Genomic DNA, 22774 nt, shown 5'->3' on the forward strand with positions numbered 1-22774 from the left:
TGGCTGCGTTCCTCCGATTAGCCAGGAAAAAAAAAAAAAAAGAGGAGGGGAATAAGGAGGGAAAAGGGGGCAAATCCACCCTTTCAGACCCTATTTCAGTTTCAGAAAAATTAAAAACCACTAATGAGTTATGGCTACGAAAATATGGAGCCAGGATTAAAATGGAAGAAACTAGGAAAACGAGGCAAAGAGATTGGGAAGCAGTCGTCTTTCCCCCTGAAAATAACAGCTTCTATATCGTAATCTTGTCTTGAATCTGGGCGGCTTTCCTGTGATGGTATCTACCCGGAGCAGCGTAATTAATTTTCTGACATCCTGGCCGAAAGCAGTGAAGTGCGCATGTGCGCACGAGGGAGCCCAGGGAGGCGGGGAGCAGGGGCGGGAGGCAGAGGCTACAAGAGCAACTCTTATTTGATAGCATATGTGGTCAATTAAGATTATTTTAAAAATTACAATTAAATGATAAATTGTTCCTAAGAAAAATCTTTTTCTTTCTTCCTTCCTTTCTTGTTTTTATTTTTAAAGCTAGAATACAGAGAGGGCAGCCTGGTACTTTCTCATGACTTGAGCTAGTGGTAACTTGGACTGTATTAAAAGTAGAAAGTTGGTTGACAACTTACATATGAAACACCAAAGCTTAGCTGACAGGAAGCCATGGAACAGAAGAAAACAGCAAGTGGAAAGGCTCCTCGAAGGACAGCTGAGTGATATTGATAGCTTAAAATATCTTATATTAAAACAGACAAAAAGTTCACATGATTTTTTTTTCTTAGATAAAACATGAGATTTGAAAATACTCTCCTCAGGGTTAACTATGGGTGCCAATGGGCTGGGGTAGCATAGGGGGCAAGGGATCCTGGGTTTTCATTTGCCCTTTGGGGTGCTGCCGTGGAAAGCTGAGCAGCATTTCCTTCCAGCCTGGAGGCAAGCCTAACCCCATGCTGCAGGAATGCTCCGACCTGCCATTTCGGGCTGATGGGCTGGGAACCAGACCTGGTGACTGCTTAACCAACCAGGCTCTGCTTTTCCCCTGAACTCCTCTAAGTGATCTGGTATTTACAGCGTCCCACGTGTGAGCAGAGATTGGCTTAAAGGGATGAATGGCCAACCCAGCAGCTGAGGCCGCGCTACCACAGCTCTGGTTAGCAGGCAGGATGACATCCATAACACCCTTGCTACTTATAAGTAGATCTTCCACAAAGGAGACTGCATCACCAACCCTATCTTCTGAATGACAAACTCAAAGCTCAAAGAAGCGATTCCCATAAAGTTACAGTTCTTGTAAGCCGATGAGTACACAGTGACCCTGGCCCTAGAACCGTGTGTCCCTTCTGCCACCATCTCTGCTAAGGTACTCTCTCAAGTCAACTCCGATGAAGACAGTCTAGCTCAGGCTGATGGTAACGCAGGTGGCAGCTGTGGGGATGGAGCTGAGATAGGGCATGGCGAACTGGTGTCTGCTACCTCTTGCCATAACTGACCCTGCTCTTGAATGTGGATATTGTCAATATCACTGATGCCCTGTGCGGGCCTAAGTAAATCACATTCTATATTCCTTAGGCTCCCTGGCTCCTGCCGCAGGGAAACAGTGAAAGCACATGGCCAACATCTCTTCTTCTTACCTCTGTTACTGATTATTGGGAGCAAGCTAGAAAACCCATGAATCCAGACTCTGAATGCTCAAGTTCCTGACTGACCGCACACATTCGGCCCAAGGGTCCAACCAGAGTTGTGAGAGGCGTGTGACATGGGAAAAGGAGACTAAGTTCTACTGTCCTCTAATACACAGACTGTATTTTTTAGATAGAGTTTGACATTTGTCCTATAAAGTGGCCCCTCTATATCAGATCCCAACCCAGCCTCAGACTAGCCCTCTGGGGTGGTTTGAATGAGATGTCCCTACCCCGTGTGCCCACAGTTCTTAAGCATTTGAATAATTGATCCCCAGTTGCTGGTGCTATTTTGGGAGGCTTAGGAGTCGTAGCCTTGTGGAAGGAAGTGTGTCAATAGTGACAGACCTTGAGGTTTCAAAAGCCCCATGCCATTCCCTATTGGCTCTGTTTCCTGTTTGTGGTCTGAGATGTGGGCTCTGAGCTTCCAACTCCAGCTGCCATGTCTGCTATCTGCTGTCCCCGACAGAATGGACCATAACCCTTGGGAACCGTAGGCCCCAAATAAACTCTTTCTTCTCTAAGTTGCCTTGGTCACGGTGTTTTACCACTGCACTAGAAACATAACTAAAACATCTTCCAACAAATCTCACACTGATCCACAAGACAAGACAGGGGAAGGAGTTGGTTCCAGATGACATATAACTCCAAGACAGAATCATGCCAAATCTAACCTATGGTTCTCCGAGATAAACTAAGAGGGCTTAGCATGGTGATGAGCCAATGTAGACCCTGGGGCATCCTGTCCAGTCCAAACTGCCCAAGGCGCCAAACCTAGATCCTGAACCAGATGACCATCCAACTTTCTTTCTCGTTGGTGGCTTGTGTGCTCCAGGTCAACTGGATCCCTTTCCCTTTCTCTGTTACCCACACCTCCCCACTCCTTCCCCTTTGCATCCCTCCCCTCCATACTGGGGATTGAACCTGGAGTCTTCTACATGCTAGGTAAGCACTCTACCACTGAGCGAGCTATTCCTAGCCCTCTTTACTTTATATTTTGAGACAGGGTCTCCGTCATTCACCCTGTAGACCTTCAACTCATTCTGATGCTATCTGAGGGAACTGAACTTTATTCTCCTGAGGGACTCCTCCAGGCCTCTGCCTGCTGGGTAGTTAGGATCACAAGCTCATGGGGTCCAAGTTTGCCTTGGTATTTGTTTTCTCTTCTCCTCCCCTTGAACCCTTCTCTCCTCTTGAAATTGCAAACAGCCTCCAAATCTGCCCTCACAATCCCTTCCTACTGGGACTTCCCTCCTCCACCCCATGGGCCCTAGCACTCTCACCTGCTGCTCTTCCTGGGGTTTCCACTTGGGCCCTGTATGGGTTTGCAAAGGGACAAAAATCATCCTGCCACCTTTACTGACCTAAGTTCTCTTGGACTAGAACTCTGTTCTGCTTCCTTTGAACACCTCAAAGCCCTTCTCGGAGACATAGACGAAAGAGATCACACATGCGCTCGAGGCAAGGGTAAAGGCATGGCATTACACTTGTTAATTATTCAATTACAACTTGTCTTTGGGACAATTTGTGTGTTCCTTCTGACTTGTGCCTATATAGCCAGCTGCCTTTCCTGTAATACTATACCTATATGAATTTGAGCCCACAGAACTCACCTGAGTTATCCCCATACTCATAGATCTCCTGCACTCCCCACCACCGAGTTCCACAGTGCATCTCTTGCTATAACCCCTGCCCTGCCTTGCTCCCTTATCCTATGGACAACACATGCTTAAACTTCAGTCCCAAGAAACAATCAGGTCTCACACAGACACTGCCTCTCAATAGTTATAATTACACTCTCACTGTGATGGTTTCTATATGCTTGGCCCACGGAGTGACACTCTTAGGAGGTATGGCCTTGTTGGAGTAGGCGTGCCACTGTGAAAGTGGGTTTTGTCCTAGCTGCCTGGAAGCCAGTCTTTTCCTAGCAACCTTCAGATGAAGATGTAGAACTCTCAGCTCTCAGTCTGCCTGGATGCTGCCATGCTCCTGCCTTGATGATACTGGACTCTGTACCTCTGAACCTGTAAGCCAGCCTCAATTAAATGTTGTCCTTTATAAGAGTTGCTTTGGTCATGGTATCTGTTCACAGCAGTAAAATCCTAACAAAGACACTCACATTCACCCATTTCAAAACGTTCACTGTTTTTACAAACTCCTGGCTTAATGTTCACAAAGTCTCTGTGAGGTAGGCGTGGCAGGCAGCAATGACAGAGAGCCTTTGTCAAGAAAGGAAGCTACCCCTTGCCCCCACGACCCAGCTAGTTACTGGTGGGGCATAAACAAAATTGTGTCCCCTTTGCACACCGGGCTTGCCTTGTTGGTACCTACTACTTGTGTGCAAATAGAATCCTGACAGGAGACCACCTAAAATTCCTTTCAAAACAACTGTCTACATTTGCTTCCTATTGCCATGGTACATACTATGTGCAAACGCCACTTGGAGAGAAAAGGGTGTACTTCACCTTAGGGGTTAAGCTCTATCACAGAGAGAAGTCAGAGCAAGAACTCAAAGCTAAAACCTGGGAGTGGGAACTGAAGCCGAGGCGGATGGAGGGATGCTGCTTGCTGTCCTTATCTCATTCGTCTGCTTTCTTCCATCATCCGGGACCACCTGCTCAGGGGTGGCACCGCCCACAGTGAACTGGTACCTTCTGAATCAACCATCAGTCAATAGTACTCTCACAGTCTTGCCTGACAGGCCAATCCAACGGGGGCATATTCTCAATGAAGGTTTTTATTCCCAGAGGACTCTGGCTTGTATCAAGTTGATGAAAAGCTAACTAGAACATCAGGGAACTACTTAACCAGGCATGGTAGCACATCCCTGTAGCCCAACACTCATGCAGCTGAGGCAGGAGGAGAGCAAACTGAAGACCAGTCTGGGCTATTCCACTAGACACCCTGTCTCGAACAATGAAAGAAAACAAAACCCAAGAAGGACCAGCTAATTTTTTATCCATGAGAGCTGCTATGCTTTCTCACGTGGCTGCTGAGATCCAACGTCATCAGAAACCAACGTCTCACCTCTACTTAACTGAAACTCTGACTTGGTCTGAAAGGATTCCTTTCTCTTTGTTACTAAGATTTAGCCTAAAGCCAGGGACAAGTGGCTCGGCTCGGGACTACTGTAAGACAAAGCTCCTTATGTAACTTTGGGAGCTGAGTGTGACGTTCCCGCACTCATTCCTCCGACATCTCAAAGGCTTTCCACTCAAGGCCTGCACACAGAATTAACTCAAAACCTCTGCAAGGAAAACGTCCCTTTTAGAGTTTGATTTGGCATCCATTTCAAAGAACTGTTTGTATATTTTAGAATATGGAGACTTTTCCTTTGATTGAAACCTCTCTTTTAACAATGGACAAGAGATGATTTCCCCCTCTGAATGACTTAAACAAAAACAAACACATCCTAGTTACATAGACCCTTGTTCTCAGAGCAGCATTTAAAAAAAAAAAAAGAGAAATCAAGCCCTACAGATTGTTAAGCATTTGGCAAAAGCCTCCAAAAAGCAAAACTCACACAGAGTAATTCTCCTTTTTGTAGGAAATAAATAAATACTAGCACCAAGTGGGACTCCTTTCACTTTCTCTTTACTCGATAACATTCCACAGTCTACACACACACACACACACACACACACACACACACACCTCCAGAGGGCTTCATTCAGTGTTTATTCTTGGTGTTATAGCAATAAACTCACCAGCAATGGACCACTTTCAGCATTAGTTTGTGGCTGCCCCTGACCCCTTGTGTGTCTTTGAGATATGGAACCCTCTGTTTCCCAAGGATAAAGAGACACACCTAACTGTATAGTAAGGTGTTACGTGTTTTCATTAGGAGAAAAAAAAAGTGCCTTGCTATCTTCCCAAGGGACTGTGGAACATGAGGCAAGTGCAGAGTATGCTAGTGTAGCCCTTCAACTAATGGGCACTCTCTGTCTGCTAAGATCAAAACCCAAGTTTTATTTCTCTCAGAGTCAGAAGCTAGAGCCCACACTAGCTATAGACCCAGATAGCTCCAGAGGGAAGATGCTACAAAGCCACAGGGCAAAAAAAAAAAAAAAATCTGTGCTTGGAGCTAGCAGGACAGCTCAGAGGATAAGAGTGTTTGCCTCCTATGTGTGAGGAGCTGAGCTCAGATGTAGAACCTGGGTAAATGGACAGCTATGGCCATGGACAGACCTATAGTTCCAGGGCTGTGGGAAAGCAGAGACCAGAGGACTCCTGAGATGTGTTGGCTGCCAGTTACCACAGCTCTAGGTTCAGTGAGAGACTCTGCCTCAACGGAACAAGGCAGAGAGTGACAGAGCAGGACACTCGTTGTGTTCTTTTTGGGCCCCTGCAAGTGCACACATTCACACGCGTGTATTCACAGACTATATGCATATTTTTATGCCTTCACATAACTTCACATCAGGATGGAAGAAGGCAAGAAGCAAAAAGAAGGATGGGTTAACTCTAGGTGGTGAGGTCTCTCTCTTCACTGGTCACCATGGCTGTGTTCAGTAATGGGAAGAATGCCCAGGACAGATTGTGGGCTCTGGTCCTAGTCCTGTCTAAGCAAAGTATCAGAACGAAGAAGTCCGCACGCAGATTCCTCAGCAAGGAAAGGTGAGACTTCACTCTACTACCCATCTGACAAGTGTGAGACTCTCCAATAAACTCCTAACAATCCTACCAAAGGCACCCACCGTGCTTGTCGAGAATGGTCCTCATTTACGAAGAAAAAGTATTACTGTTGCAGATGAGGTCATCAATTAGCAACAGGTTCACTGTGCAAAACAACACACAGGCTTTCTTGCTACAAAATAAAAGCATCTAATTATTTAACCGAGGGTGTAACACAGACCAAAAGAAAATGAGGAGTAGGGGTTGCATGAGTTCTGGGAATCCGAACTAATCTGTGTATGAGTTATGTTTTTTGAAGCCTACTCTTCCTGCCTCACTTCTAGGTAACTGCTCTCAACATGAATGGCCCCGAGTTGGATTCTTCTGGGATCGTTTATCTGACCTGTTATAAATCCTGTAGGAAGATTTTTTTTTCCCAAAAAATTTTATCCCTACATTCTGTACCTTACAACTTGAACTCTGACCTTATTAAAATGTGAGTAGGAAGACTTATATACTGGGTTCATTTTGAAGGAACCAAAAGATAGCAAAGAGGAACAGAAAGATACAATGGATCTTCCTAAGGAGGGGACAATGCACAACACACCACCTATGGTAGAAGTCAGAGTTTTGCAGGTCCAAAGCCTACCTGTCAAACAGCAGCTTGTAGATCAACAAGGGACGGGGGGGATTAGGCTCATCAGTAAAGTCCCTGCCAAACTAGCACAAAGACCTGAGTTTGGATCCCCAGGAACCATCTCAAAGCCATGAAGTTTACCTATAGTCGCAATGCTAAAGGCAGGTGGAGGGAGAGATGGGCAGCTCTCTGATGCTCACTGGCCAGCCAGCCTAGCCCAATCTGTGGGAGATCCCATTGCAAAAAAATAAAGGTGAGAAAAGGGGAGGTAGTTGATGGCAGGGGTGGGGTGTGAATAGAGAGGGAAATGGGGTGAAAATGAAATGTATTACATTAATATATAAAACACAAGCAGTGAAGGAATTAAATAAAAGTAGAGGTGAAAGGTGATTGTAAAAACACCTGCTTTCAGCCCTGGGCCTCCATGTACAGTCTCATGCACAAAATGCACGTGTTCACACAAATAACCATACACAACACACACACATACACACACACACACACACACACCTTAAAAGACAAAAATTAAAAAAAAATAAAGTCTACAAAGAGCGAAATCTAACACATCTTCCGTTTCCTACCTCAAGGCCCCTTTGATCTGTCCTTAACTTATTCCTTCTGCAGTAACACAACGAGGGAGGGGTGGTACAAAGCCTGATGGCCAGGAGGGATGCAAGAGTCAAGTCCAATTCCCACATTAGGAAGAGTGGAATTAATACATCTTTTACACACTGTTATAAATCCTTTAGGAAGTTCTTTTTTCCCCAAAATGTTAGGTCTATGTTCTGTACCTTGCAGTTTGAATTTTAATCTTATTAAAAGGTGAGTAAGCAAACATCTAGACTGGGTTCACTTTGAAGAAACCAACATGTAACAAAAGGTACAATGTTGTTTACAAATGTGTAAAGGCATCTTGGCTCCTGGGAGAGAAAACACCCTCTGTCCAATAGATCACCCAGGCTGTGCACTGTGCTGTTTGCTTTGGGCGACTCTATCTGCTATTATACTGGTTTGCCTCATCCTTTCACTGATTTTTATTTTTAACTGTAGCCCTCTTTCATTGTATTGGGTGGTTTAGTTCTGAATGTCAGCCTGACAGGCTCTGCAGTCACCAAGGTGCACACCTGTGGGCACATTTGTGAGAGTTTCTGGGTTGGGTTGAGATGGAGAGACCTGCCCTAACCTTGGGGGAACTACCATTCCTTGTGCTGAGGTCCTAGAGGAGGAAGCGAGCTGGGCACTCCATTCATCCCTCTGGTCTGTGATGGCAAAAGCCATGTGACCAGCTGCCTCTGGCTCCTCCCACCACACCTTTAGGCTATGATGACAGGATCCTTCAGAGCTGTGAGCTGAAGTCAAACCTTCCTTGAACCGCTTTCTTCAAATGTTTTGTCAAAGCAAGGAGAAAGCAAAGCAAGTAGAGAGGGAAGGAGGGAAGGGAGGAGAGAGATGGAGGGATGGAGAGAGAGTGTGTGCCAAAGGACACAGGACAGTCTGTAGGAGTCAATTCTCTCCTTTCACTATATAGAACCTGGGAATCAAATGTAGATTGACATGCTGAGTCGCAAGTGCTACCTTGAGGAAAACCTCTTTGCAGCCCAAAGAAGCTGAGGAGAGCGTCAAAACGAGGGCAATGCCAGCCCAAACCTTTCTTCTTTCATTTTAGCTTGCAGTTATGTGATTCTGCCTAGAACAAGCTCCCAGGTCTTCTGAGGTCAAGGCCTTTCTACTGAGAATTCATCCCCGATTCTTGTGGCCTCTGTCATCCGCTCATGGCATCACTCACACCATGAAGAGGCTCACCCCACTGGGACTTTTCAAACAAACGATGCCAGCTTAGGAGCCTGAATTCACTACTGGCTCCTCAGCTAGCGTTCTCCTCACTTCGTGGGCATGGCGGCCTACTCCCAGCATGCCTGTCTGGTGAGCATTTGCAGAGCTGGCTTGGTCACGCCTATGTGCTGACCTTGAAAGTAGTCAGGGAAACTGGATGCAAATCTAGGAAAGTTCTGAAAACATATGACCTGCATTTTAGGAGGAAGAAAGCACACAGAGCCCTTTCAGTCCCAGAATGCACCTTGTCCATCGACTTCTGCTGCGCCGAAATCTGGCTTTGCCACTGCTCTGGCCTAAAATGAGCTTGAGTGTCCACACTTGCTAAGGTATCCAGACTTTCACTGAGGGGTCTGGTCCCTGCACCGAGGGTTTGGTCACCAAGCCATCTGACCATACAAAAGCTCTAAGAGATTTTCTGCCTTGCTCATCGGGATCCCTCCTACAAGTCGAATAGATTCAGTGGATGAGTGAGTTCACATTGGTAATAACTTAGGTTAAGACATATTTTATAGGACTGGAGAGGTGACTCGGCAGTTAAGAGAGCATGAGGCTCTTCCAGAGGACCCATGATGGGCAGCTCACAACTGCCTGTAATTAGATCTACAAAGGGACTCAGAATCTCTGGCCTCTGCAGGACACCTGCACACTGGAACGAACACACACACACACACACACACACACACATATCAACGGTTTAGCAAGAACGCTGTTAGGACTCAAATCATGCTTTCTTTAACTGGATCTATAACTATACCTAATCAGTAGAGGCTTGTCCTCTAGTCTCACCTATTCTCCAAGAGTAATTTGTTCTTTCTTTTGTCTGCCTGGTTGTCATTTTTGAGATCAGGGTCTTTGTTTCTCAAGCTGGCCTCAAATTCATGGACTCAAATCATCCTCTTGTCTCCTGCCTGGGAGGCTCAGGTCATAGAAGAGGGGCTGTGGCCCCACAGAACCAGCTGTTTCTAGATTTTAGTAACACTCATTCTTAAGAGAACGAACACAAGTTAGCCACATAATGCCATGCAAAAATGAAAAAGTTAAGTCCCTTAATTAAAAAGATTTAAATTTTCCATGTTCAGTCTGTCAGTGGATTCTTACACACACACCTACGAGGCCCTATATTGGGCAGTGGCTCAGCTGGGATCAGTAGATAAGAGTCTGAATGCTGAACATTTCGGGCATTAATGCCCTCTCGATCAAGCGAAATGCCAAAGCATAACGTTCTTTGACATCTATTGGAACTTGTTAATGTTAACTGAGTTCTTCGATGAATTACTACCCCTCACCTTCATGAGTAGTACGGGCAGTGCATTTGGTTTGCTGTTGAGATGACGACTACATCTTTCCCCTATGGAGAACCCACATTCCTGGCTTTAATTTGCACTCATCAACATCCAAAGCACTCTATGATCTACCTGAGAAGATACCTAGCCCCACACATTCTGCTCACTCATGGGGAAAACTTAGACCTGTAGAAACTCAGCAATCGGCTCAAGAACCCAGAGGCACACACAAAAGACAGATCCTCACACCCCAGCCATGTCCTGGGCCCAGCACACTCTCAAGGATGCTATCTATGGTCAGTCAGTGGCTCTGTCATGTGCCTGCTCCATGGAAAAACTGCTTTCCTGGCAAACCACGTTAACACTATTTGATTGGCCAACTGGTACTTACTCGATATTGGGTCCAATGCCCCTTTAGGGGAGGCACTACCCTATGCAAAGATTTCAACCACTTATTAAATTAAAGAGGCTGGTGGAAGTCTTATTAATGCTTCAGGGGATTCTTTGACACCTGGCAATTTCCAAGGTCAGGGAACTTTAACTTTCTCCGTTAAATGCCTAGAGGCCCGAGCTTTCCTTTTTAGAATCACGTAGCCAGTTCTCCCTGAGCCTTTAACCCATGATGATTAGATAGTATTCTCCTAATGTACAGACAGGGAGCTTAAGGGCTGGTTTCTTAAACGATGACGAGCACAACACTATTATTAATTTTTTCCCTTAAGTCTGTTTTTATTTCTTCACAGTTATTTGTTTAGAAGGGGTTCTTCTTAATCATGCATGGATGTACTGTGGCCACATTGATGTGTTGATTATTCATCATGAGTCCACGCCCTCCTTGGCACAGGGCGGGATGTGTTCAGAACCATCCTTTTGGTTGTTATTATTCCATCAACTGTGGCATTATTACTAATTACACAGACAGCTGGAACCATGACCACTTTGGCTGGAGAGAGCTTGAAGCATGGAGACCAGCTGCGCAGGACCACTGTTCGCTCAGAAGTCAGATCTCAGTGAAGTAGCAGGCAATGAATGCCAAGAGCAAGGGACTTTAACGCCTCCATTCTTCCTAGAATGCAGGACCCTGGTTTGTATTTATTATCACGACAAATGACACACCTCTTGTTCTAAGTAGCTCTTGTCAATGGGATACAAGCTAGAGTCACCTGGAAGAAAGAACCACAACTAAGCCACTGCCTCCTTCGGATTAATCCATTTGCAAGTCTGTGGGTCATTATCTTTGTTAATGATTGGTATGGGAGGACCAGCCCACTGCGGGTGGTGTCATCCCTAGGCTGATGGCCCTAAGATACCTAAGAAAGCAGGCTGAGCAAGCCATGGGAAACAAACCAGTGAGCAGCACCCCTCCCACCACAGTCTCCGCTTCAGTTCCTGCCCTGATTTTGCTTGGTGATAAACTGTTACCCGGAAGTATAAAATGAAATAAACATTCTCCTCCCCAAGTTGTTTTTGGTCATGGTGCTTACCACAGCAACAGAAAGCAAACTCGGGCACATGTCATGAATACTTGCATGTCTGTCTATTCTAACTGCAGTGAGTTATAAATATATGGGCTCATGCATGTTAAAGCATAGTTCAAACTGTCTTGCTGCACTCTATTAAGGGAAGCCTGCTGATTCCACACTGTATCTCATTCTGGAACATATATGTACTTACAGACTATGACATTCAGGTAAATGACAACAGCCATTCATCGCCCTGGGACCCCACCTCTAAAGGCATTAACTAGTCTTAAGTAACTCTCAGCATGCTGAGCCCCTAGGCTTACAGCACTGTCTATTGGGCAGGCTTTCTGGCTGAAGGCAAGGGCTTCCCCTGGGCATATATGCAAGCAAGCAGGGTGTGGAACTAGGAATTACAGAGAGATAGAAAAGGATTATGGAACCTAGTTTGAGGCCTAGGGGAGCTTTCAATCTAGCCAGAGTTAAAGAGAGATAGCAGGAGATTAAAAGCCTAGTCCCTGGGCCTGCGGGAGCTTTCAATCTACCTAAGGAAAGACAAGATTTCATACATTCCTGTTAGATGTTTTAAAAAAATGTTATGAAGCCAAATATAATATAGGCAACTTCTTAAGTTGCAAATATAAAATTGTTGAAGCAATTCAGAATAAAAGGATGGTCTTTTATTAAGAAAAATATCTGATTTTTTTTTTTTGTAATTCCCTAAAGGCACTGGCTTTACGTTGGCTGCACGTTAATAGAGCAGAAGAGAGATGCAGGAGGTCCCTGCTCACTAGGACTCCAAGCATCTGTGGCTTCAGCTGGTCTATCCTGGGCTGCATCACAGAATGACTGCGATCTACCTCCCAGCTGGCCATGTCATGTCTGCTAGATGAGATGAGACGGGTGACATCTTTCTAACAGAAAGACTCTGCTGTCTACGTCTGCCATTCCTTGCCTGCCCTGGTGCACTTCAAGTACATGGGAGCCACTTATTGAGTTGACAGGAAGGAACTGAAGGAAGACATCCGACCCAAGAAGGGATGTAAAGGGCTAACAACACACAGGGTGCAGCTTAACCCTCAGGTGTTCTTAGCAGGTGGAAAATACCAAATTTACACAAATGGCCATTGCAGCCGGTAAGCAAGGAGGCTGAGGATAAAGATGGGGTCTGACTCTGAGGACCAGGCACGAAGAAGGGCAACAGTAGCACCCCCAGGGGTCACTGACTGGGACCACGGGGTGACATGAAACCTTACATGAAAAAACCTCAGGAAATTTGGCGCCAGGAAGAGTGAGGTTTAATGAGAAATGACAGTTGTCAAGGAGAGATTGTGAGCTCTGCTCTGGAAGAACAGCTTCTCCTTCCATTTACCACTGGGGTCATGTAATGTCCGTCATTTTCTCAGAAAAGCCCCTGACACTTTATTGCATGATGGCCGTAATTAATGTCAGGCTCAAAATTAGAAATCAAAAACTTCTATTTGATCCCTCGGTTTCAAGTTGGACCTAGAGTATGTTTTGGCATGATTACTAACTGTTAGCAGAAAGTTCTGGAAACAGATGGAGTCTTGATATGTGCTTTAAATATGAAACACATTGCAAAAGGAGCTGGAGATAAAAATATATACTGCTTATGCACACTTTGGCCGTGTCACTTCCTGTCCTTATCAACAAGAAAAGTCTCTCTAAGTTTTGTCCTTCTGTTGTTCCAGGTGAACAAAATCCCCCCCTTCTTGTTTAATTAAGCACATTAATTTATTTGTGTGTGTATGTGCACACGCTCGCGTGTCTGTCTGTCTGCCTGCCTATCCTCATGACTTCCTCCAGCCCCAAATACCCGATGGCATAAATGTGGAGTTCAGAGGACAACTTACAGGGGTCAGTTCTCCCTTCAGATCCATGGGTTGTCAGGTTTGGTGACAAGTGCCATTACTCTCTGAGCTATCACAGAGCCCTTCCTGTCTTCCTGTCTTTGTTTGTTTCCTCTATCTTCTTTCTTGTGCATCATTGTTTCCTTGTACTATACTGAGCCACATGCCAGGCTACAATATGGTAGGCGACAATGATCCAAGAACATGTATGACATAGCCGTTGTCCTTGAAAAGCTTGTCTTTGCGTGAAGAGAAAGCCATATGTCACGTAACGCCAGAGTTGACTGAAAACAAGCATGCATGCAGCTTCCCTGTAAGTATTCTAGAGGCAGAAGAGATGGACCACTGTTTCCTCAGAAGCTGGTAAGCACGCAATATATTATCTTCCCAGAAAGATATGGAGACTGCAGAGGCACCGACAGAGTTCAGAGACAGTAGAGGGGGCAGTGGAGATAAGAGAACATTTGCTAAGAGGAAAGCGCTGGCTGAAGATGAGAGGCCTGTGAGACAGCCACGGGCCCTGCACCCAGCTCAGAGAGCCCTGGCAGAGAGTGCAGCAGCGGGTTCTAAGGAATGCCAGGTATCTGAGAGAAAAGGGGAGTAAACTCCTCTACCTAGGAGCAGCAAAGACAGCCAATCGGCACATGATGGACCATGATTTTTGAGGAAATCTGTTCTGTGTTTGCATTCATATGAACAGTCTGTCTATGGGCCAAATTAAGAAGAGGGCCCGTGGAATGCATATGTGTGTGTAAAGATTTTCTAACAAAAAAATGTCATGAACAGAGTCTATGGCAAAAGAGAATCAGGAGGTGCAGAAAGAGTGCTTATGTTTTTTATATATATATATATATATATATATATATATATATATATAGCATTCTCCTACCATATATATTTTTAATCCCAGCTATTTCAAAAGTTCAAAACCATAGAAACAGTAAAGACATCTATGTTTTCTAGGGTCTTGTAAAGAGGAAGTCAGAGTGCTATTAGGTGGTATGAAGAGCAGAGTAGGGTAGGGGGCCTAGCCTATAGTATTTTGCAATGGAAGATACATGGTATTATAGGATTGGCAAGGCCCACAGGACTGTACAATGCCAAGTGTGAACCCTAAGGTAGACTGTGTGCTCAATGTCATAACAGTAGAACAACATTCACCAAGACATAAATGACAGGAGTCGGTGGGTGGTGGCAGAAGGACATGCGAGCTCTATGTTCTACTTAATCTTCGTGCAGTAAGGCAAAACTGCTATGAAGCACAAATACTCATTTAAAATCATACATGTGTGGTATACATACGTACATATGCATGCACGTGTCAGCATTTTCTATTCTTTCAAAAGTAATAATGCAACTTGGTTTTCTCCCTGACATTTATTTGGTAAGTCCTGATGTCGCCTTACTCCTTGTAAAATTCTGAGACACACAGATAAGCAAATGTTGAGTCACTTCAATCCATGGGGCCACTGAGGCACAAGAAGCCAAGGGATGCAGAGATGCAGATGAGAACGGTAGAAAGACTCGTAGTGGCATTGAAACTAAAATCAGGTTTTCCTCAGCTAAACTGCTCCCATGCTCTTCCAGGATCACAGCAGCCGCTGTGTCCTGAGAAAATCAGTACATCTGGTGAGGGCGGTCACACACTCCTGAGAGCAGGCTGCATAAAACCATACGGGAAAATGTGTGTCCACGTGCCTGCTGTCTCTACATAAGCATGGGCCCTTTCTCTAACAGATCTTTGCCCTACGTGTGGGTGGTTGTACATGTGTCAGAGGTAAATTCCACCCCCACCCTGCCCCGGCAACAACTGACAAGATCTATGTATTTAAAAAAAAAATCAGAGTCTAAAACCACACACACACAGGTTACACCGAGCTGGGGTACCCAAGGCTAACTACAAATAACTGCAATTAGCCATGCAAACAGGCTTAGTCAGCCTTACGCCTGCACCAACATTCTCCGATGGACAGGGTAGGATTGGAAACCACGTCTTTGCTCCCAGCACTAGAGTAAATTGAGGTTCAAGTGGGATTAAAAACGCCATCTGCTCTTGTCGGAAGAGAGACTATTTTTAGGGAAAGCAAGATGAACTCTGACCTACAAATTTGAAAATGCTTAGGTCAATCACCATTGATATGAGGAGAGGAATATGGGACATGCCATTGTTAACACATGGGGCTTGCCTTTGTTTAGGGTCCATTAAATTTAATAACTTCCCCCTTTGGAGCTTTCAACAGAGACCCTCTTCAAAATAAGAGCGGCTCTCATGGAACTTAATTACTTGCCGGTGGCTGCGGTGGCAGAGGTGTTTACCAAATAGGTTCTTAACATAGAAGGAGGTCCACAGGAAAAAAAACCCTAGTGTTTTATTAAGGTTGTTTCAACTTTCTGGTTTATTAATATTAAGTGCTGGAGCTTTCTTCTTCTTTTCTCCAAGAGCGAGGCATTGCTCCCTCTTGGGCACGGAGAAGTCAATCCTCCCCTGGATGGGACACACTACTGGAGCTATTACATTTAAAATCTGGACTCAGGGGACTTGACAGGGACTGGTTCATAAGGAGCATCTTATTTAAATGAGCTCCATCAAATGCCACTGGGTTTTAAATTACGTGGGCTAATTCTCCTGGCACATCTCAAGTGATCACATGGTCCCCCAACTCCCCCACTGGCAATTTCTCTATCTTGTGGTATTGATACAGTCATCGTCAGTGACTTTTTTTTAAACTGAGCTAATGTCAACTCTTCTGAGTTTGGGAAATGTCAAAACTGAGAGCCTTTAAGATGGAAAGCTCTTCAACAGCCTTGTGAAGCTGAGCTAAATTGCTTCTGATACTAAGATATTTAAAGAAAGATTCAAGACCGTTTGCTTATACGGGGGGAAAAAAGAAAAACTTTCAGGGAAAAAAAATAACATGGCATGAACACCATGAGAAAGTTCTCGGTGTAACTCCTGGTGACCGCTTCTAAAGTCATCGAGATCTTCTAAAGTCATCTTCTAAACATCTACGATTCTTCCCTGTGTGTCCAGTGCGTGTCAGTAATGGGACCTCCAGAGAGCAGAGAAGACCACGAGAAAGAAGCCTCGGGGAAGTGCCTGCACCTGTCCCTTCCACCTCCACATCACAGAAGAGGTGGTCAGATGGGAGGGAGAGAGAAGGAGGGAGGGAGGAGAAGAGCCAGCTGAAGTAGGAAGGACCTGCAGATTCTGAGGTAGGAAGAGAACAAGGCTTCCCCATTAGACTCAAAAGTGGAGAATCAGTCTTAAGGATTCTTTCTTCTTTCAGTGGCAGGGTTAGTACATGAAACACAGTTTGAAGGCCAATAATTATCTACTGGGTAGTCTGTAATGACCTCCAGAAAACTAATTATAATCATTATGTGAAGCCACACAAGGGCTCTGCACACACCCAGCAGCGCGGGTGACAGACAGCACTGTCACAGTGGTAAAGCCCCGATACAGCTTGAACTATGTGCATCCTTCTGGTCTCTCCATGGTCTCAACCTGTTTCTTTAAGGAAAGCACTGAGAAATTACTCTGCCTACTTCCGTGGCACGTCACAAGATGTGGTGAGGTCACCTTTAAAGCCACCTGGGGTCAGGGTGCTCCCATGCATAGTTTACTATAGAAGGTCTTACTTATTGTAATATAGATAGATGGTGGGGTAAGAAGCCCAGGATGCCCAGGGCTGCTTCTGCACTGTGATGTCACTAGGCTGGTGTCTGATAAGCTGAACTTGACTTTTACAATTGAGCTGAGTATGCTCCAAAGTCATTACAACAAAGAAGGACCCCTTTGTCAGCTAGAAGACGATAGAACAGTGTTTGTAAGCGACCCTTGTTTTTACTATTTAAGGCTGCCAGAGAGAAAGTGGAAATGCCCTGATTTTTTATGTTGTGCCTATGAACATCAAGACTTCTAGCAGTACGGCTTTCCCGGTAATGAACTGGGGGACACAGGTAGCAGGCCTCCATCCTTTTAGTAGACCTTGTTGTGTTCCTGGCTGGCTTCCAGAAAGAAAACGATAGGAAATAGACAGAGCATGCTACGGACATAATTCTTCAGGTTCTATAACTGAATCCACACTAGAAAAGTCAGAGGCATGGGCACACAGAGGAAACAAAGAACCCCGCCCCCCCCACTGGTCTTCGAGTACATCATTCAGAATCTCTCCTTTGAATAGCATCTTAGGGTGAACTGGAATTTCTTTAGAAACTCATCTTTCTAATGGTTTCTATTCTCGAAACAGAACCCTCCCACCCCTGGCAAATACAACCTCAGATTTTTGATTTATTACATAATTAATTTTTTCTTGATACTTTAGTGGCTTTTTTGTGAAGTTTAACTGAGTTTAGCTCTGTAAATATTCATTGTAAACCTTAGTAACAATAATGTGAATACTTTAGTAATTCTATGTGCTATATATTTTATGAAGTGATTTCTTTTAACTTCATAGGAGTGAACTCATTTAAATATTGAAATATTCCAAATCGCTTATCTGTCTTAAATATATTCTGGGGGGATTCATTTTTATTAAGCAAATAATCTCCTTTAAAAAGTTTAGGTTTCTATTTATTACATTAACTTAACCCAGGCCTTGCCTGCAAATGACATACAGATATACAACCTTAAGAACAATTTAGCTTTGGTATATCAGCTATAAAGTCACATGCTGTGTGTCAGGTCGGTCCTGAATAGTGTATACTTTCCCAGTAATTAATAAAGTTTTATAAACCTAAGTTGGGTCACCCAGCAGCATCGGCATGTATTTTTGTGTATCCCTTTGGATGGGGTGATATGGCCTGAAAGCATCGTGAAGGTGACCACGAGACTTCTTGGGGTATGGTGATGGATGTTAGCACTTGAGCTGTCCATGTTAGAGGCAAATGGTAACTGTCCATGTTAGAGGCAGACCAGAGGACCGGGCAAGGTACACATAGATTGCATCCAAAGGGTTTTATTTTCTAGAGAGAAAGAGAGAAAACCCTTCAAGTCTCACTTGTAGGAAGAAAGTCAGTCTCACGTATCTTGAGGATGGATGGCTTTATGTACTGAGGTGAAAAATTATCATGATAGAAATTGTGCAATTCAGCCCCTAGGACCCTACAAAAGAACCATCTCTCCATCAGGATCCCAAGGGTGGGCCCTGGGGAGTGAACCTCACAGAGTGATCTGAGCCCATCAGGTAGTGCTCCAGTTTAGGCACAGTCCCACAACCAGGAGCGAGGTCAGGAGGTGGATGGAGGGTTCTCTCAGATCCTGACAGTCCACAGCTGCCTGTTCCTTCCTGTTTCTCCCCACGCTGACAGGAGGGATTTTCTGTTCTCTGTAATGTTTATACAGAACCTCCCACCTTGGCTCCATGTGACTCCTTTACCAGTCACGACTCACTGAGATGCTCAGAGAGGAGGACAAAGCTGGACTGAACTGCCTTTTAAACCGGTATAAAGTGGGGGCACGTTCCTGCCTTTGGCTTGAGATCAATAAACAGCTGCATAACCAGCCAGCTTTGCCTCCTACCTCCTTCTCTGTAGAACAGAAAGAGCTATAATGTCACTTCATGGAAATGCTTGAAGTGACAAGAACAAAATAACTGGTTTGGTCTGCATCACATCTGTGAATGGCAAACCCTGATGCGGAGCCCACTGGGTGTTCAGCTGTTCAAGGTTGTATACAGCGGTTTCCATGGTGAATCTATATATGAACACACTTTGTTAACAAAATGATGTAGGTTTGTGTCTCTATAGCAATTATTGTCCTCTGAGACTCTCTCTCTCTCTTTAAGGATTTATTTACTTTTATCTTCTATGTATGTGTGATTGCCTGAGTGCATGCATATGTACCATGTGTGCACCTGGCCTCCACAGAGATGAGAAGAGGCTATCAGATCCCCTGGAACTAGAGTTATTGGTGGTTTTGATCTGCCCAATGTGTTAGGAGACAAACTTGTGTCCTTTCTAAACAGCAGGTACTCTTAATGGCTAAGCCATCTCTCCATCCCACTGGAGAAAAATCTGCTTCAACTGCAAAGGGTTGGTCTGATGGAAGCCCAAAGGGACCCTAAACTCACACAAGTCTTGTACAAGTCTGTGAGGAACTTTAACTCTATGTAAAACCAATTCTTCATCTGAAATACAGTTGAAACCATCAAAATTAAGTCAACTCCAGCCCTGTGCATACTTTCTATCCCCCTGTGTATCTTCCTCTTCCTCTCCTGTATCCGTGATTGATATCTTGCCTAAAGGTGATAGTGATTTCACTCAACAGAGGAAAACTGAACGTCTATACTATACTATCCTTGGCCCAGCTCCCAACAGATGTCATGTGATTCAGAAGCACAGCAGCAGTGGTCAATAAAATGTGATAACATGGTTATCCAAAGAACCTTCCAGCTTTCCCTCCACCATCTCCCAACCCTACTCACCCCGGGGAGTCCATCTGCAGCGGAAAATGTGAAGGCTCTGGGACCAGAGAGCCCTTTCCTGCTACTCACTTGAGAAACAAAGCCTTCCCTCCTCCCAACTTGAAAGAAACAAAGGAGAGTGGACTAATGGAAGCCTGCTGGTGGAGCTTCAGCTTGTCAGTGACGACTCAGCGGAGAGAGCAACGGCTCCGAGCTTTGCAGAGAATTGATAGAGAGAGATACGGAAACAGAAACACAGAAAGAGAGAGAGAAAGAAAGGCATTAACCTGGCCAGGAGTCAAACAGGTGCTTGGGGCCCAAAGGCTGACATGAGACACAGTAGCTGTGTGGCCCTGTGGAGTCATATCTGATTATTAATGAGGGTGAGGTATACATCAAAGTGAGTGGAGGGATTGCTTTCCTTATTTATGGGACTCATATGGTCGGGTGAGGGCCTTCGGCTTCTCACTCTATGTGTCTGTCTGAAGTCTTCACTGTAACTTTCTGGCTCCCTCTGTTAAATTCTACAGGACAGAGAAGAGGGTGGCTAGGCCATTTCACACACACACTTCCACTATGATCCACAAGCTTGGTGGGGGGGGTGTCTCTGGTTTGGTGGATTTGGGGTGGGCGGGGTGGGGGGGCTGCCACACAGAGTACCAGTGCGCCTTGCTATTGAGTTGCTGCATGCTGCCTTTCAAGGCTCCTCTGGGACTCACAGTGCTCTGAATGACTAGGTCTCTCTCATAAGTATCCTAAGGTGATCTCTCTTGGAACTAGCTACTGTGGAGCCCGGACTTTATAAATTGGCGGGTGGGGGGGTGGGGGTGTCCTTTGGCTTACAAGCAGAGGAAGACCTAGCATGTGAACTTTGGGAGAAGATTCTAGCTGTAAGACAGCACCCCTCAAATATACAGTTCAGCAGGACACTGTGGAATACTAAAGGTTATCTTAAGAAACGTATGCCATCTCGGGCAGATTTTCATGTCTTGAGTTAAGACTGTTCAAGCGTTTGATAGCCCCGTAAATGCAGAAGATTGAGTACCTAGTGTCACTTGTCTCCGATAGACAGTGACTGTGAGCAGCATAGATAAGCCAGGCTTGGTCCATCACCACCCCCACCCCCGCCCCTGTGCAGGGGTGGGCTTCTGGTGAAAGCTTGGTCTTTACCTGAAATACGCCTGGGCACGTCGGTGATGGCAGGTAGCCCGGTGCCCCGTGTGGAAGAGAGCGGCGTGGTGGAGTGGATGGATGGGGATGTCATCTGGCTCAGATAGGAGGGGTAAGACTGGTCATAGGACCACGGTGGGGAAGATTGTGCCTGCCTGGGATCTGGGAAGAAAAAAATAAAGAGATGAAACACAAAACCCTATCAGTAGTCCAGCTACCGCAGCCTAAAAAACCATGCAGCCCAGAACTTAAGACAGCACAGAAGAAAAAAAAAGAAAAACGAGACTCTAAAATAAATAATAAGAAGAATAAATATCTCCCACGGCCTCTCCCTTGTAGGCCTCAAATAGCCCAGAGCTCTCTAGACGATGTCTCAATGAACATGACAAAATGGGTGTGTGTGTATGTGTGTGTGTGCGCGCGCACACGTAGATAAGGCCCATTTGTCTCTCTTATGCATAAATATTTCTATTTGGAAAGTCCAGTGGCCATTTAGAAAACAATCCACTTTGCTTATTTTCGAAAAGCGGAATTTATTTTATTTATTCTCTGTATTTTCGAAAATTCCTTCCCTGAACACATTTTTTTAATTACATTTTTTTTCTATCAATTAACTTGTAAAATTTGCCAAAAGATGTAGACTGCGCCTTTAACTCTTGCTTATCTGGCTGCCATGTTTTGTGGGTGCTTCTCCCTTCTTAGAGGGCCTGATTCTGGGCTTCCCCTGCAATAAGCTTTCTCTCTGGGAGTCAGTGGAATGGCAGTTTCTAATGGGAGTGTCAAGGGGTAAGGATGGGGAAGAGAGCAGAGGAGAGGCAGCACCCTTACTGACTAGAAAAGAAGGAAGCGGGATACATTATCTAGTAATAAAGCTAAGCTCATTTTTTGAAATAACCTTTGAGAAAAGACAAAAGTCAATTTAAAAACCAACTGTGATTGAATACTGAAAAGCTATACTGCCACCCAGGTTCAAGGCCAAGCACATGAGTTCCCGACAGCAAGAAGATGGCCTCAACCCAGAGGATAGGAAAATGCTCTCACCCTACTGAAATCTCTCTTCTCTCTCTCTCTCTCTCTCTCTCTCTCTCTCTCTCTCTCTCCTCTCTCTCTCTCTCTCTAAGTGTCATGTGTTTGACCTGTGGCTTAGAGCTTCCTACAGTTGCTGATAATAAAAATAATGAGCAGAAAACTGATCAAGGTTAACTGCTGAGAGCTGACAATATCGTTGACATATCTCTGCTGGGTTCTGAGACATGGAAGCTCAAAGCTAAGAAGTTTATTAAAAGGCCATCATCCATTTGTATAAGAAAAGAGAAGGCAAGTTTGTTTTGTTTTGTTTTGTTTTTCCCCTTAGAGTCTCTGCCACCTGGTATTCCCAAGGGGTCACCGAATCAAGTACTGCCTAGGCCCAACCCTGCATAGCTTCCTGGATTAGGTGAAATCAGGTGTGTTCAGGGTGCTTTGGGCAGAGATAAGAAGGCAAACTTGTTGCTATTTCCAACATAAAGACTGTGTTTTAATCTTTCTCAAAAGTCCCCTAACAGAATCATAAGCAAATTTCACTTAATTGATTTTAAATGCAAACTTAAAAGTTGTTTTGCTAACTTTAAACAGAAACAAGAGTTGGCTTTTTACAGGACAGTTGGTGTATTTGCATATAGATGAGCTTTGGAGTTTTTATAACTGGGTCCCCACTTGGCCTTGATCACACAGAGCCTGGGTTTCCTCATTCATAAAGGGACTTTTATAATAACCTGATCACGGGAATACAGATTCCACGGAAAACTATTTAGGGGGAGATTTTCAGTGTGTGTGTGTGTGTGTGTGTG

The 22774-nt window shown here is 44.9% G+C and overlaps 1 protein-coding gene across 5 annotated transcripts in view; it reads right to left on the minus strand.

The window, feature by feature from the left end:
- Positions 1-22774, minus strand: part of Runx2 (RUNX family transcription factor 2) — a 209290-nt gene that overhangs the window by 12438 nt on the left and 174078 nt on the right. For all 5 annotated transcript variants that reach the window (XM_021186137.2, XM_029471398.1, XM_021186134.2 and 2 more), the window contains one exon: positions 20946-21107. In XM_021186137.2, coding sequence (XP_021041796.1) covers positions 20946-21107 — 162 coding nt within the window. The remainder of the gene's footprint in view (positions 1-20945; positions 21108-22774) is intronic.

Source organism: Mus caroli, chromosome 17 (genome assembly GCF_900094665.2).
Source record: "Mus caroli chromosome 17, CAROLI_EIJ_v1.1, whole genome shotgun sequence".
Classification (NCBI taxonomy): domain Eukaryota; kingdom Metazoa; phylum Chordata; class Mammalia; order Rodentia; family Muridae; genus Mus; species Mus caroli.